General features: G+C 51.3%; 1 protein-coding gene across 2 annotated transcripts in view; it reads right to left on the bottom strand.

Moving 5' to 3' along the window:
- Positions 1-7,349: 7,349 nt before the first annotated feature.
- The window catches only part of LOC143997833 (mitochondrial potassium channel ATP-binding subunit-like), a 55,239-nt gene continuing 47,029 nt past the window's right edge, over positions 7,350-15,559 (bottom strand). For both annotated transcript variants that reach the window (XM_077493661.1, XM_077493662.1), the window contains 5 exons: positions 15,324-15,418; positions 13,479-13,612; positions 12,649-12,796; positions 11,692-11,942; positions 7,350-7,732 (listed from right to left, as the gene is read on the bottom strand). In XM_077493661.1, the coding sequence (XP_077349787.1) occupies positions 7,652-7,732; positions 11,692-11,942; positions 12,649-12,796; positions 13,479-13,612; positions 15,324-15,418 (709 nt within the window). In that variant the 3' untranslated portion in view covers positions 7,350-7,651. The remainder of the gene's footprint in view (positions 7,733-11,691; positions 11,943-12,648; positions 12,797-13,478; positions 13,613-15,323; positions 15,419-15,559) is intronic.

Below are 15,559 nucleotides of genomic sequence, written 5' to 3'. Positions count from 1 at the left end.
TGCCCAAAAATCGCCGTCTCACTGTGCCCAGAAATCGCCGCCTCACTGCGCCCAGCAAACGACACCTCACTGCGCCCAGCAAACGACACCTCACTGCGCCCAAAAAATGCCGCCTCACTGTGCCCAAAAATCGCCGTCTCACTGTGCCCAGAAATCGCCGCCTCACTGCGCCCAGCAAACGACACCTCACTGCGCCCAGAAATCGCCACCTCACTGCGCCCAAAAAATGCCGCCTCACTGTGCCCAGAAATCGCTGTCTCACTGTGCCCAGAAATCGCCGCCTCACTGCGCCCAGCAAACGACACCTCACTGCGCCCAAAAAATGCCTCCACACTGTGCCCAGCAAACGTCTCACTGTGCCCAGCGAACACCGCCTCACCATGCCCAGCAAACACCGCCTCACCATGCCCAGCAAACGCTGGCTCACTGTGCCCTTCTCTCCTGGGGACAGGGACCCCCTTCTCTCCTGGGGACAGGGACCCCCTTCTCTCCTGGGGACAGGGACCCCCTTCTCTCCTGGGGACAGGAACCCCCTTCTCTCCTGGGGACAGGGACCCCCTTCTCTCCTGGGGACAGGAACCCCCTTCTCTCCTGGGGACAGGAACCCCCTTCTCTCCTGGGGACAGGAACCCCCTTCTCTCCTGGGGACAGGAACCCCCTTCTCTCCTGGGGACAGGGATCCCCTTCTCTCCTGGGGACAGGGATCCCCTTCTCTCCTGGGGACAGGAACTCCATCTCCCCTGGGAACGGGGACTTCATCTCACCTAGAGACCCCATCTGCCCTGGGGATCAGGACCCCACCTCCCCTAAGAACAGGAACCTGATCACCCTGTGTGCGCCAACCTCACTGCCCTGCCAGCCATGTGTCCTGTGTGAGGGCCCTCCTGTGACAGCTCTTATAAGGACTTCACCCCACTGTGCCCAAAAAATGTCCCTCATTGTGCCCAACAAACGCCACCTCACCATGCCCAGAAATCGCCTCACTGCACCCAAAAAATGCCGACTCACTGTGCCCAGAAAACGCCTCACTGTGCCCAGCGAACGCCGCCTCACCATGCCCAGCAAACGCTGGCTCACTGTGCCCTTCTCTCCTGGGGACAGGAGAACAGAGACTTCATCTCACCTAGGGACCCCATCTGCCCTGGGAATCAGGACCCCACCTCCCCTAAGAACAGGAACCTGATCACCCTGTGTGCGCCAACCTCACTGCCCTGCCAGCCATGTGTCCTGTGTGAGGGCCCTCCTGTGACAGCTCTTATAAGGACTTCACCCCACTGTGTGATCCCCCTACATGACTGATCCCTCTGTGTCCAAAACTTGCATGGGGAACCCCTCTGTTTGCTCCCCCTACATGTCTGCATACTCTGACCACCCCCTGTACCATCTCCACATCCACTGACTGCCTCCTGTATCCTGTGCACATGTTCCGACCCCCTCTTGTACCATGTCTGTAGCCTCTAGCCACCTCCTGTGTCCTGTCTGTAGCCTCTAGCCACCTCCTGTGTCCTGTCTGTAGCCTCTAGCCACCTCCTGTGTCCTGTCTGTAGCCTCTAGCCACCTCCTGTGTCCTGTCTGCAATCTCTGACTATCTCTTGTCTTTTAACGTGTCTGCAGTCTCTTAGGGGGAGTCTGGAGAGGAATCAAGAGTGAGAGCACCGCCAGGATTGGGATTACGGGAGGAGTCAGATGTGTATGGACTGTGGAGAAGAGACTATAGAATAAAAACCACAACCACCAACCTGGAGCCGTCTAACTGAGCCCTGCACTGGAGAGGAGGTCAGTGACAAGAGGGCACTCATATAAAGGTTTCCCATCATCTCAGTAACACCCCCTCCCCCCAGTGTATTCACTCTGCGGAAGGTGGTCTCTGGTCACCAGAGTTTCCCCCCCCCCCCCGCATAACATTTCCCGGCATTCCCCTTTACATCAGAGTCCGCAGGATTCTTCCCCAAGGCAAAGGAAAATACTACAGAGCATGATCTAAGGAGGAACTCTGATGTAAGGGGTGCTCTGGTCACCAGAGACCACCTTATATCAGAGTCCACTGCATTCCCATTTACATCAGAGTTCCCACTTACATCAGGGTCTGCAGCATTGCCCTTTGCATCAGGGTTCGCAGAGTTCCCCCTGTCAGATTAGAAGGGATGGAGGCCCAGAGACATGTCCAGAGTACACAGAGGATACATGGGTTAGATTAGAAGGGATGAAGGCCCAGAGACACGTCCAGAGTACACAGAGGATACATGGGATAGATTAGAAGGGATGGAGGCCCAGAGACATGTCCAGAGTACACAGAGGATACATGGGATAGATTAGAAGGGATGGAGACCCAGAGACATGTCCAGAGTACACAGAGGATACATGGGATAGATTAGAAGGGATGGAGGCCCAGAGACATGTCCAGAGTACACAGAGGATACATGGGATAGATTAGAAGGGATGAAGGCCCAGAGACACGTCCAGAGTACACAGAGGATACATGGGATAGATTAGAAGGGATGGAGGCCCAGAGACATGTCCAGAGTACACAGAGGATACATGGGATAGATTAGAAGGGATGGAGGCCCAGAGACACGTCCAGAGTACACAGAGGATACATGGGATAGATTAGAAGGGATGGAGGCCCAGAGACATGTCCAGAGTACACAGAGGATACATGGGATAGATTAGAAGGGATGGAGGCCCAGAGAAAACAGAGGAGGCCTCTATCCCTTCTAATCTATCCCATGTATCCTCTGTGTATCCTCTGTGTATCCTCTGTGTATCCTCTGGGGGTTGGAAGGGGGTCCCTGTTCTCGGGAAAGATGGAGTGGGATATGGGATGGTCTCACTTACCATGACATGCAGGTCCCTCATTTATGCCCGTCTGGGCTCCCTCCAGCAGCACAGATGGGTGATCAGCATATCCCCAGTAGTCTCCGCCCACTTGAGTGTATATTTTTTATCCACCGCTTAAATAAACATCCTGCGCAGTAAAGGCCCGCCGTCAGCTGTTTCAGTGACAGAGCCGCACCGGAAGTGACGGGGTGAGGGGTTTTTCATAAGTCGCAGGAAATTTTACAACACCGGCCCTGGCTGTTAGCATGTAGAGCAGGGCTGACAAGCATCCGATGATAGAACACGGAATCCTGCATGTCCTTATAAGGCAATCCCATAGAGGTGAATTGTACATATGGAGCAAAGTGGGATGTTTCCTATTGGAGGGAATAGATACTATAAGAGACTTTAATGGGGGAATAAATAGGGTTACAGTGCCCCCTAGGCCACATCAGACAGAATCTCTACATATTGTTATTATACGAGCCAATCGGGGCAGACACAAGGCTGACAGCGATCCTGCCCAACCTGCCCCATCCTATTGCCCCATTACATTTCCCCCTCCTAGTCCTCTATTATAAATGATTAGTAATGGTGTGTCTCTCCCCCGGGCTCTGTATGTAATCAGAGCTGAGATTCTCCAGCCCCCTCCCCCCACCGCCTATCACCGTGTATAAGAAGCTTTGGTAACCATGGCTACAAAATCCTGGTTACCCTTTTTAAACATGGCGCTGGATATGCTTGGCGGCATTTTCGCTTTGCAAATAACACGATGTTACAGCCCAGCAATGCCTATTGGCTCCTGGGATTGATGACACACATCTCCCAGGAGGCATTGCAAACCGGAAATGAGGCGACGGGCCGCGGCCAGGGAGGGGGGAAGGGAAGAATGAATACAGCAGATATACAGTAGGTGCTGAGAAAATAAAAATATCCAATTCGTTTACAGCGCACAGTTTAGTGAGGGGTGCTGAGGAGCGGAAAATATGGGTGGAGCTCCACTTTAACTGTCAGAAGGTGGGGGAGGAGCACTTGTCAGTGTGGGGGAGGGGAGACAGGTGATTTCCAGGCTGGAGGAGGAGCACTTGTCAGTGTGGGGGAGGGGAGATAACTGTCACAGAGGAGGAGTCTGTTGTCTATAGGAAGGGGAGGGGCTTCCTATAGTATTATTCATTGGACTCTGCGAGGGCGGGTGTATTATTCATTGGACTCTGCAAGGGGGCGGGTGTATTATTCATTGGACTCTACAAGGGGCGGGTGTATTATTCATTGGACTCTGCAAGGGGCGGGTGTATTATTCATTGGACTCTGCGAGGGGCGGGTGTATTATTCATTGGACTCTGCGAGGGGCGGGTGTATTATTCATCGGACTCTGCGAGGGGCGGGTGTATTATTCATCGGACTCTGCGAGGGGCGGGTGTATTATTCATCGGACTCTGCGAGGGGCGGGTGTATTATTGGTGCAGCGGTGGGGGGAGTTACAAGCACTGATCTCCATGTACGGCTTTCAATGAAGCAGCCGACACAGGGAAATCTGTGCTTGTTACTCCCCCCCTCCGCCGCACCAATCATCCCCAACTGCCCATTAAATGTCCCTTAATCTCTGAACCCCCGTGCCCCTCCCCCAGCTCCCATGTCCCCCGTGTGCATTTTCCCGGCATTGGACCAGTGTGCTGTCTATTTTAGGAGCCACTTCAGAAGGCAAGACATTGACAGCAGATGGCGTTTCAGATCCAAGCTGTGTCACAGAAGGAGTTCCCCTCTCTTTGTGATCCGGCTGGCTCTCCTCTCCCTTCCCCACAGTTTACTGATCACTGGGAGGAGAATCAGCTCATGTTCAATCCCGTCTGCCGAGGGTACCCACGACCCCCCCCCCCCCCCATCCAATGCGGCTCTACACTTGCCCTCAGCTTATTTCCACTCTCCTAATACGAGCAGGCAAGTGGAAATTTTGAGGGCTGATCTAGAACACCTGAAGGTGCTCCTTGGATTTTGGGCCTCTAGGTTGTGAAGAAGTCTCATACATGTGGTATCCTCATACTCGGAAGGAGTAGCAGAATGTGTTTTGGGGTGTAATTCCACAGTATGATCTGTCAGAAATAACTTGTTAAAAAGACAACTTTTTTTTTTTTTAATGTTATTTAATGTCTTCCATAAAAGTGTCAAAAATGTACAACCTCAAAACACAAACAGTAAATAATCGAATATTCTTTCACTTTTTGAATTGCATTATTAATAAAGTCTTTATTATGTCCTTTAAATCTTTCTCTGTCCACTCCCTGGATCAGTCTGTATTAATGGCAATGAGATCCTTCAGTTGTGGGGTCAAAACAATCCATACAGGCGGGTGATGGGGAGGCCTTGTACCTGTTTTCAGGGATGTTCAGCTTGTAGATACAAGTCAGGGGAATCATAAAGATAATTTTTCATGTTATTAAACATCTCCCTCCCTTTTTTGATCCATTTTCCTCATTAACTGCGCCCTTTCCTGCTCCATCCTTCCCATAACTCCACCCTTTCCTGCTCCATCCTTCCCATAACTCCGCCCTTTCCTGCTCCATCCTTCCTATAACTTCCCCTCTTTCCAGCTCCATAAACTCCACCCCTTTCAATGCTCTCTGCCCTTTCCTGCTCCATAAACCCTTCCCCTTTCCTGTATCAAACTCCACCCCTTTCCCCACACCATCCTCTCCATAAACCCCGCCCCTTTCCAGATTCCTAAACTCTGCCCTTTCCCGCTCATCCTCTCCATTAATTCCACCCTTTCCTGCCCCATAAACTCCGCCCCTTTCCCCGCACCATCCTCTCCATAAACATTGCCTCTTTCCAGGCTCCCTAAACTCAGTTCCATAAACTCTGTCCTTTCCTGCTCCATAAACCCCACCCATTTCCCGCTCCATGAACCCCCGCCCCTTTTATTGAATGTGCCGATGGGGGAATGAAGATTTTTAATCAACCCAATCCAGATGGGAAGACAAAGCACCTCTGACCCTCTATTGATCCGGGTATCGTCAGTCAATACGCAGCGCTGCATTGGAAAAACTGGCCTAGTCATGATATGCGTCCCCCCAAGGGGTCCTGCCCCATCTGGCCACTCTGTGTGAGTTGTTAGAGCTGATACCCTATATTGGGGGTCTGCATGCACTTGATGGCAGTGCTGGGAGGATTACCTGGACCTATAATATCCAGCCTGTCACCCAGAACTGTTGAAGAAAAATCTTCATTGGCTGGAACAAAAACCTTAAAAAATAGAAAAAAAGACCCTGAAAGGACATAAGAAAAAAACTGATCCGCATATACAGGGGGGAGGGGCATACTTCTGCCGTGCCCTCCAATGAACGGAGGAGAGAATCAATCGTCTGTGGGCTGGGTAACACCTTCCTGCCGGGCCTATAGCAGAATGACAACCGGGCGGTGGCACTCCCATCCTGACTGAACGCCATATGACGTCCTTCAGAATGGGGCGCACGGCGGTCAGTGGTAATCACGGTAAAGAGCCTATGATGTAGACTTGTCCAATGGGACACAGCTGATCACAGTGTAAATAGGAAATGCCGATTATCAACATTCCTCTCCTCACACTGACAGCACATGAGAGAAGAGCCGATACGCCGCATTCCTCAGAGGGGACATCTGCATTGATTATCAGTGCAGCCCCACCAGTGACGCCTGTCAGCGCTCATCGGTGATAGTTGGGCCCCCCATACAGTCACTAGAGGTAAGTTCGGAGTAGTGGGGCCCCTCCATACAGTCACGACAGGCAAGTTTTGAGTAGTGGGGCCCCTCCATACAGTCACGACAGGCAAGTTTGGAGTAGTGGGGCCCCTCCATACAGTCACGACAGGCAAGTTTGGAGTAGTGGGGCCTCCATACAGTCACGACAGGCAAGTTTGGAGTAGTGGGGCCTCCATACAGTCACGACAGGCAAGTTCGGAGTAGTGGGCCGCCCCATACAGTCACGACAGGTAAGTTCGGAGTAGTGGGGGCCCCCATACAGTCACGACAGGCAAGTTCGGAGTAGTGGGCCTCCCCATATAGTCAGTACAGGCAAGTTTGGAGTAGTGGGGCCCCTCCATACAGTCACGACAGGTAAGTTCGGAGTAGTGGGCCGCCCCATACAGTCACGACAGGTAAGTTCGGAGTAGTGGGGCCCCTCCATACAGTCACGACAGGCAAGTTTGGAGTAGTGGGGCCTCCATACAGTCACGACAGGCAAGTTCGGAGTAGTGGGCCGCCCCATACAGTCACGACAGGTAAGTTCGGAGTAGTGGGCCGCCCCATACAGTCACGACAGGTAAGTTCGGAGTAGTGGGGGCCCCTCCATACAGTCACTACAGGTAAGTTCGGAGTAGTGGGGGCCCCCACCACAGCAGTGTAGTGGGTCACACTTTCACCTAGCAACAAAAAAAGGGTCGCTGGTTGAAATCCCGACCATGACATGTTCTCCCTGTGCCTGCGTGTGCCCCTGGGTTCTCTGGTTTCCTGACACACTCTGAAGACATGCTGGTAGGTTAATCAGATCCTTTCTAAAAAAAAAAAAAAAAAAAAAAAATTGGCTCCAGTATGTGTGGTTGTAAGCGCGTCAAGATCCTACGGGGTAAATGACGGCGCTATATCAAGATGCAACTCAACTAAACCCTCCATACAGTCACTGTAGGCAAGTTTCAGAGTTGCGGGGCCCCCCAAAATAGTCACTGTAGGTAAGTCCTGAGAGGAGAGCCATCGGTCACACACAGTGAGGAGGACCCGGTGAGGTGACATCATCCAGGAGATTTTCCAGTTCTGGAGGTCTGAGGAGTGGGGGGCAGAGAATCTTCTTCTTCATTCTGGAATGTCATTGGGACTCCTGGCTCTGTCTGCGGATCAGCTCAGCGTAAATCCCCCCCCTCCGCAGCAGTTCACGATGAGCCCCACTCTGATGGGAAAGAGAAGAATACAGGAGATCAGAAAACCAGGAGGTTATAACAGGGGTCATAATAGTACCTGTGTAGTGTGAGCACCTGAGTGTTGTCTGAGTAGTGTGTGTGGATTGTTAGTACTTGTGTATTGTGGGTGCATGCTGGTCTGCGAGTACCTGTGTATAGTGTGGTTGAGTACCCGTGCATAGTGTGGTTGAGTACCCGTGTATAGTGTGGTTGAGTACCCGTGTATAGTGTGGTTGAGTACCTGTGTATAGTGTGGTTGAGTACCTGTGTATAGTGTGGTTGAGTACCCGTGTATAGTGTGGTTGAGTACCTGTGTATAGTGTGGTTGAGTACCCGTGCATAGTGTGGTTGAGTACCTGTGTATAGTGTGGTTGAGTACCCGTGTATAGTGTGGTTGAGTACCCGTGTATAGTGTGGTTGAGTACCTGTGTATAGTCTGGTTGAGTACCCGTGTATAGTGTGGTTGAGTACCTGTGTATAGTGTGGTTGAGTACCCGTGTATAGTGTGGTTGAGTACCCGTGTATAGTGTGGTTGAGTACCTGTGTATAGTCTGGTTGAGTACCCGTGTATAGTGTGGTTGAGTACCTGTGTATAGTGTGGTTGAGTACCTGTGTATAGTGTGGTTGAGTACCTGTGTATAGTGTGGTTGAGTACCCGTGCATAGTGTGGTTGAGTACCTGTGTATAGTGTGGTTGAGTACCCGTGTATAGTGTGGTTGAGTACCTGTGTATAGTGTGGTTGAGTACCTGTGTATAGTGTGGTTGAGTACCCGTGCATAGTGTGGTTGAGTACCTGTGTATAGTGTGGTTGAGTACCCGTGTATAGTGTGGTTGAGTACCCGTGTATAGTGTGGTTGAGTACCTGTGTATAGTCTGGTTGAGTACCTGTGTATAGTGTGGTTGAGTACCTGTGTATAGTGTGGTTGAGTACCCGTGTATAGTCTGGTTGAGTACCCGTGTATAGTGTGGTTGAGTACCCGTGTATAGTGTGGTTGAGTACCCGTGTATAGTCTGGTTGAGTACCTGTGTATAGTGTGGTTGAGTACCTGTGTATAGTGTGGTTGAGTACCCGTGTATAGTCTGGTTGAGTACCCGTGTATAGTGTGGTTGAGTACCCGTGTATAGTGTGGTTGAGTACCCGTGTATAGTCTGGTTGAGTACCCGTGTATAGTGTGGTTGAGTACCCGTGTATAGTGTGGTTGAGTACCCGTGTATAGTCTGGTTGAGTACCCGTGTATAGTGTGGTTGAGTACCTGTGTATAGTCTGGTTGAGTACCCGTGCATAGTGTGGTTGAGTACCCGTGCATAGTGTGGTTGAGTACCCGTGCATAGTGTGGTTGAGTACCCGTGCATAGTCTGGTTGAGTACCCGTGTATAGTCTGGTTGAGTACCCGTGTATAGTCTGGTTGAGTACCCGTGTATAGTCTGGTTGAGTACCTGTGTATAGTCTGGTTGAGTACCTGTGTATAGTGTGGTTGAGTACCCGTGCATAGTGTGGTTGAGTACCTGTGCATAGTGTGGTTGAGTACCCGTGTATAGTGTGGTTGAGTACCTGTGCATAGTGTGGTTGAGTACCCGTGTATAGTGTGGTTGAGTACCCGTGTATAGTGTGGTTGAGTACCTGTGTATAGTCTGGTTGAGTACCCGTGTATAGTGTGGTTGAGTACCTGTGTATAGTGTGGTTGAGTACCTGTGTATAGTGTGGTTGAGTACCTGTGTATAGTGTGGTTGAGTACCCGTGCATAGTGTGGTTGAGTACCTGTGTATAGTGTGGTTGAGTACCCGTGTATAGTGTGGTTGAGTACCTGTGTATAGTGTGGTTGAGTACCTGTGTATAGTGTGGTTGAGTACCCGTGCATAGTGTGGTTGAGTACCTGTGTATAGTGTGGTTGAGTACCCGTGTATAGTGTGGTTGAGTACCCGTGTATAGTGTGGTTGAGTACCTGTGTATAGTGTGGTTGAGTACCTGTGTATAGTGTGGTTGAGTACCCGTGTATAGTGTGGTTGAGTACCTGTGTATAGTGTGGTTGAGTACCCGTGTATAGTGTGGTTGAGTACCCGTGTATAGTGTGGTTGAGTACCCGTGTATAGTGTGGTTGAGTACCCGTGTATAGTGTGGTTGAGTACCTGTGTATAGTGTGGTTGAGTACCCGTGTATAGTGTGGTTGAGTACCCGTGTATAGTGTGGTTGAGTACCCGTGTATAGTCTGGTTGAGTACCCGTGTATAGTCTGGTTGAGTACCCGTGTATAGTGTGGTTGAGTACCCGTGTATAGTGTGGTTGAGTACCCGTGTATAGTCTGGTTGAGTACCTGTGTATAGTCTGGTTGAGTACCCGTGCATAGTGTGGTTGAGTACCCGTGCATAGTGTGGTTGAGTACCCGTGCATAGTGTGGTTGAGTACCCGTGTATAGTCTGGTTGAGTACCCGTGTATAGTCTGGTTGAGTACCCGTGTATAGTCTGGTTGAGTACCCGTGTATAGTCTGGTTGAGTACCTGTGTATAGTCTGGTTGAGTACCTGTGTATAGTGTGGTTGAGTACCCGTGCATAGTGTGGTTGAGTACCTGTGTATAGTGTGGTTGAGTACCTGTGTATAGTGTGGCTGAGTACCCGTGTATAGTCTGGTTGAGTACCCGTGTATAGTCTGGTTGAGTACCTGTGTATAGTCTGGTTGAGTACCTGTGTATAGTGTGGTTGAGTACCCGTGCATAGTGTGGTTGAGTACCTGTGTATAGTGTGGTTGAGTACCTGTGTATAGTGTGGCTGAGTACCCGTGTATAGTGTGGTTGAGGGGGATCTGTATCGGGGGGGGGGTCTGTGATGGAGGGGGATCTGTATCGGAGGGGATATTTGTGATGGAGTGGGGTCTGTAATGGGGGGATATGTGATCGAGGGATCTATGATGGAGTGGGGTCTGTATTAGGGGGGGATCTGTTATGGAGTGGGGTCTGTGATGGGGGGGGGATATGTGATGGAGTGAGGATCTGTGCTGAGGGGGGGGGGTCTGTGGTGAAGAGGATCTGTAATGGGGGATCTGTGTTTGTGGGGGGGGTCTGTAATGAGGTGGGGGGCTCTGTGATGGGGTCTTTAAAAGGACACATTGTGATGAGTCTGTAATGGGTTGCGGGGTTTCTGATGGGGGGACTGTGATGTAAAAGTGAGAAATGTGCTGTGAAGGGGGACTGAGGGCACTGATGTAGGGGCTTGTCCACACTTGTGCAGAGATCTGTTTTTCTGCCCTAGAAAAACCCAGGTATCTACAAGGGCAATAGAAAACAATTGTGATGTGCACGGGAGGCTGTAATGTGAAGGATCGGAGTCATGACCAATATGACATTCGGACCTCCGCGGGAAGAACATTTTACTGACCGGACCCCCATGAATTTTAATTCAGTACCCCTGCTCTAGGGTGTCTGGGAATTTTTTTTTTTATATGTATGTATGTATGTATGTATATATATATATAGATATATATATAGATTTTTTTTTTCCAGACACCATAGAGAATAAAATGGCAGTTATTATATATATATATATATAATGTTTGGGGGTTCTAAGTAATTTGTTTTTATCTTTTGCTAGAAAAAGGATTTTAAACAACAAGCGTCAAAAAGAGGCTCATCCCCTAAAGAGGAGTTCCCATTCTAAAAAAAAATTAAAAGTCAGCAGCTACAAATACTGCAGCTGCTGACTTTTAATAAATTGGACACTTACCTGTCCCGGGGTCCAGCGATGTGGGGGATGGAAGCCCTGCTCATCCCCCCTCTGTTCGGCAGCACCGGCATCGTAACTTGTGGCCACAGCCGGGCATCCACTGACTTTGCAATGGCCGCCCTCACGTGGCATTGACACCAATATGAAGCATCACGTGATGTGACGGGGGAGGGGGTCGCCGCTGTGCATGTCTGGTGATGATGAGGACAAAGCATTGGAATTCCTGGCCACTCACCTCCACCACACGGCCTTTAGACAGGACCACGATGATATCCGCGTCGGCGATGGTGCTCAGCCGATGAGCGATCACCAAGACGGTGCGGCCGGAGGCGGCGCGCTCCAGAGCCAGCTGTACCGTCCTCTCCGACTCCGCGTCCAGAGCGCTCGTAGCTTCATCCAGAATTAACACCCGCGGGTCTTTTAGAAGGGCGCGAGCAATGGCCACCCTCTGCTTCTGACCTCCGGAGAGGGTCACCCCACGCTCACCTGCCGAGAGAGGAAATGAGCGCCGGTCACTTCTGATGTGTGTTATGAGAAGACGGCCCTCTGTGGACCCGGCCGGTTCCTGGCCGCAGGTAAGTGATACACGGGGAGGGGGAGGGGTCCAGTATTAGACATGTGCAAGTCATTTAGTTCCGAATTTGTTTAACAAATTTGTTAATTCAGAAATCTCCGAATTTTGAGTTTCTGAAAATTCAAACATTTGAATAATTTGAAAAATTTCATAAATTTAAAAATTCTAAAATTTGGAAATTTGAAAATCCAAGAATAAGAATGAAAATCCGACAAATTCAAAAGAATGAAAATTCAAAAATCTGAAATACTAATAATAACTATTAAATTATAAATTTTGGAATTTCCTTTCAAATTTGTCCGTTAGTGAAGGTAACGAATACGAATTTATCCGAAGTTCCGAATTATCTGAAATAACGAATGCCGAACAGCCAAATTTTAAAGGAAATTCCAATACCTAGAATTTAATAATTATTATTTCAAAATTTTACTGATTTTCTTTCTTTTTTTCAGATTTTCTAAAATCAGAAAATTCAAAATTTTAGTTTTTTCAGATTTTCAAAGTTTCAGAATTTTTGAATTTCCGAAAAAAATGCAAAAAAATGAATGAAACGAAAAAAACAAAACAAAAAAACCCCCCAGGATTCTTTGTGAGTGCAGACGTCTGTACACGGCTCACCCAGCACGGTGTCGTAGCCATCTGGAAAGTTCCGGATGAAGTCATCGGCGTTTGCCAACTTGGCAGCTTGGAAGACTTCGGCATCAGAAGCCTCCGGCCTCCCGAAGCGAATATTCTCCAGGACGGATGTGCCAAACAGGACGGGCTCCTGAGGGGGACAAGAATCGGTCAGGACACGGAAAATTTCAGTGTATTCTCCATGCTGCACAGTACAAGGCCAGCCCAACACAGATCCATCTAACCCATATCCCCCCATTACAGCACATTGTGACCCCCCCTTGTCACCATGATGGGGGTGGGGGGGTTCATTACATTCTGGTCAGCAGGTAATTCATAGGCAGTTGTTCAACCCTCACCCAATCACCAGGCTTCCTGCACAATGCCCCTCTGGGATGTATACGACACCCACCAGCCACTATTAGGTACACCCGTTCAACTGCCTGGTAACAAAAATTGCTAATCAGCCAATCACATGGCAGACACTCAATGCATTTCGGCATCTAGACGTGGCGAGGACGACTTGCTGAAGTTCAAACCTACTTCCGGAAGGATTGGAGCTTCTGTTGGGCTTCGTACTACAATTTGGGGCCCCGGAAGATAGATTTCACCCCACTTCCTGTCTCTGGCTCCACTAGGCAGGAAGTGACATGATAACAGTAGCAATGACAGGAGGAAACTGGGGGGGTGGTTGGGGGGTCTTCCAGAGGAGATTTCCCTTTCACTTCCTGTTGTGATAATCTCCCCCAATAAGACATCCCATCCCCCACCCACAACTGGAAAACCTTTGGTCTTCTATATACTTGCACTTGTCTGTGATCGGGGCGATGTACCTGATTGATGAATCCAATGACTTCTCCTCTGAGCCATGACGGGTCCAGAGAGCGAATGTCCACTCCATCCAGCTCCACCGCCCCCCGGACGGGGTCATAGAACCGCTCCAGCAGGGCCGCAATGGTGGACTTCCCTGAATCAGAACAGGAACGTTATACAATGTATCAGTGAAGATGAAATGTGTGTACAATGTATCGACTACCTGGAGACCCCCATGCTGGGGCCAATCAAACGGTCTCTACACAGCTCCTCTGTTCCCAGGGGCCCCATATCAGCACCGTCTGCTCCTACTCTTCTCTGGGCCCCCAGCTGTGCATGGTCTGCTCCTCCTCACTCTATGGACCCCCAGGTGTGCATGGTCTGCTCTTCCTCACTCTATGGACCAACAGGTGTGCATGGTCTGCTCTTCCTCACTCTATGGACCCCCAGGTGTGCATGGTCTGCTCCTCCTCACTCTATGGACCCCCAGGTGTGCATGGTCTGCTCCTCCTCACTCTATGGGCCCCCAGCTGTGCATGGTCTGCTCCTCCTCACTCTATGGGCTCCTAGGTGTGCATGGTCTGCTCCTCCTCACTCTATGGGCCCCTAGGTGTGCATGGTCTGCTCCTCCTCACTCTATGGACCCCCAGGTGTGCATGGTCTGCTCCTCCTCACTCTATGGGCCCCCAGCTCTGCATGGTCTGCTCTTCCTCACTCTATGGGCCCCTAGGTGTGCATGGTCTGCTCCTCCTCACTCTATGGGCCAGCAGCTGTGCAATGTTCTGCTCCTCCTCACTCTATGGGCCCCTAGGTGTGCATGGTCTGCTCCTCCTCACTCTATGGGCCCCCAGTTGTGCACAATCTCCTCATATTCTTCGCCAGAGCCCCCAGCTGTTCACAGTCTGCGACTACTTTTCTCCAAGGCCCCCAGCTATACAAGGTCTGCTTCTTCTCTTCCTATTGGCCCCCAGCTGTGCAGTCAGCTCCCAATCCTCCCCGGGGCCCCCCGGCTGTGCAGTCAGCTCCCAATCCTCCCCGGAGCCCCCCGGCTGTGCAGTCAGCTCCCAATCCTCCCCGGAGCCCCCCGGCTGTGCAGTCAGCTCCCAATCCTCCCCGGAGCCCCCCGGCTGTACAGTCAGCTCCCAATTCTCCCCGGGGCCCCCTGGCTGTGCAGTCAGCTCCCACTCCTCCCCGGGGCCCCCCAGTTGTTCACAGTCAGCTCCCACTCCTCCCCGGGGCGCCCCAGCTGTACAGTCAGCTCCCACTCCTCCCCGGGCGCCCCAGCTGTACAGTCAGCTCCCACTCCTCCCCGGGGCGCCCCAGCTGTACAGTCAGCTCCCACTCCTCCCCGGGGGCCCCCCAGCTGTACAGTCAGCTCCCACTCCTCCCCGGGGGCCCCCCAGCTGTACAGTCAGCTCCCACTCCTCCCCGGGGGCCCCCCAGCTGTACAGTCAGCTCCCACTCCTCCCCGGGGCGCCCCAGCTGTACAGTCAGCTCCCACTCCTCCCTGGGGCGCCCCAGCTGTACAGTCAGCTCCCACTCCTCCTCGGGGGCCCCCCAGCTGTACAGTCAGCTCCCACTCCTCCCCGGGGGCCCCCCAGCTGTACAGTCAGCTCCCACTCCTCCCCGGGGCGCCCCAGCTGTACAGTCAGCTCCCATTCCTCCTCGGGGGCCCCCCAGCTGTACAGTCAGCTCCCACTCCTCCTCAGGGGCCCCCAGCTGTGCACAGTCTGCTCCCGCTCCTCCTCGGGGCCCGCTGTGTGCTCCATTGCAAGTAAACTGTCCATTATTTAATATAATATCTATATAATCCATCTCATATAAAATCTCCAATGATCTCGGGGTAATCCAACATGTCCTCTCACCTCCCCCAGACTGTCCCACGATGGCCACCGTCTTCCCGGAGGGGATGTGAAGATTAAATCCGTGCAGGACCTCCTGGCCGGGCCGTGTGGGGTAACTGCAGGAGAGGAAGTCGTATGTATCAATATCAGAAACACTTTGTAATTATGGGGTTCACCCAACACAATCCATTCCGGACCCCCTGCATGTCTCCATAGTACAATGACGTACTCCATGATGTGTATATACACCCAGTATG

The sequence above is a fragment of the Lithobates pipiens genome, unplaced genomic scaffold (assembly GCF_037356315.1).
Source record: "Lithobates pipiens isolate NorthernLeopardFrog02 unplaced genomic scaffold, aLitPip1_a1.2 Scaffold_19, whole genome shotgun sequence".
Taxonomy (NCBI): Eukaryota; Metazoa; Chordata; class Amphibia; order Anura; family Ranidae; genus Lithobates; species Lithobates pipiens.
This window is presented reverse-complemented; position numbering and strand designations above follow the sequence as displayed.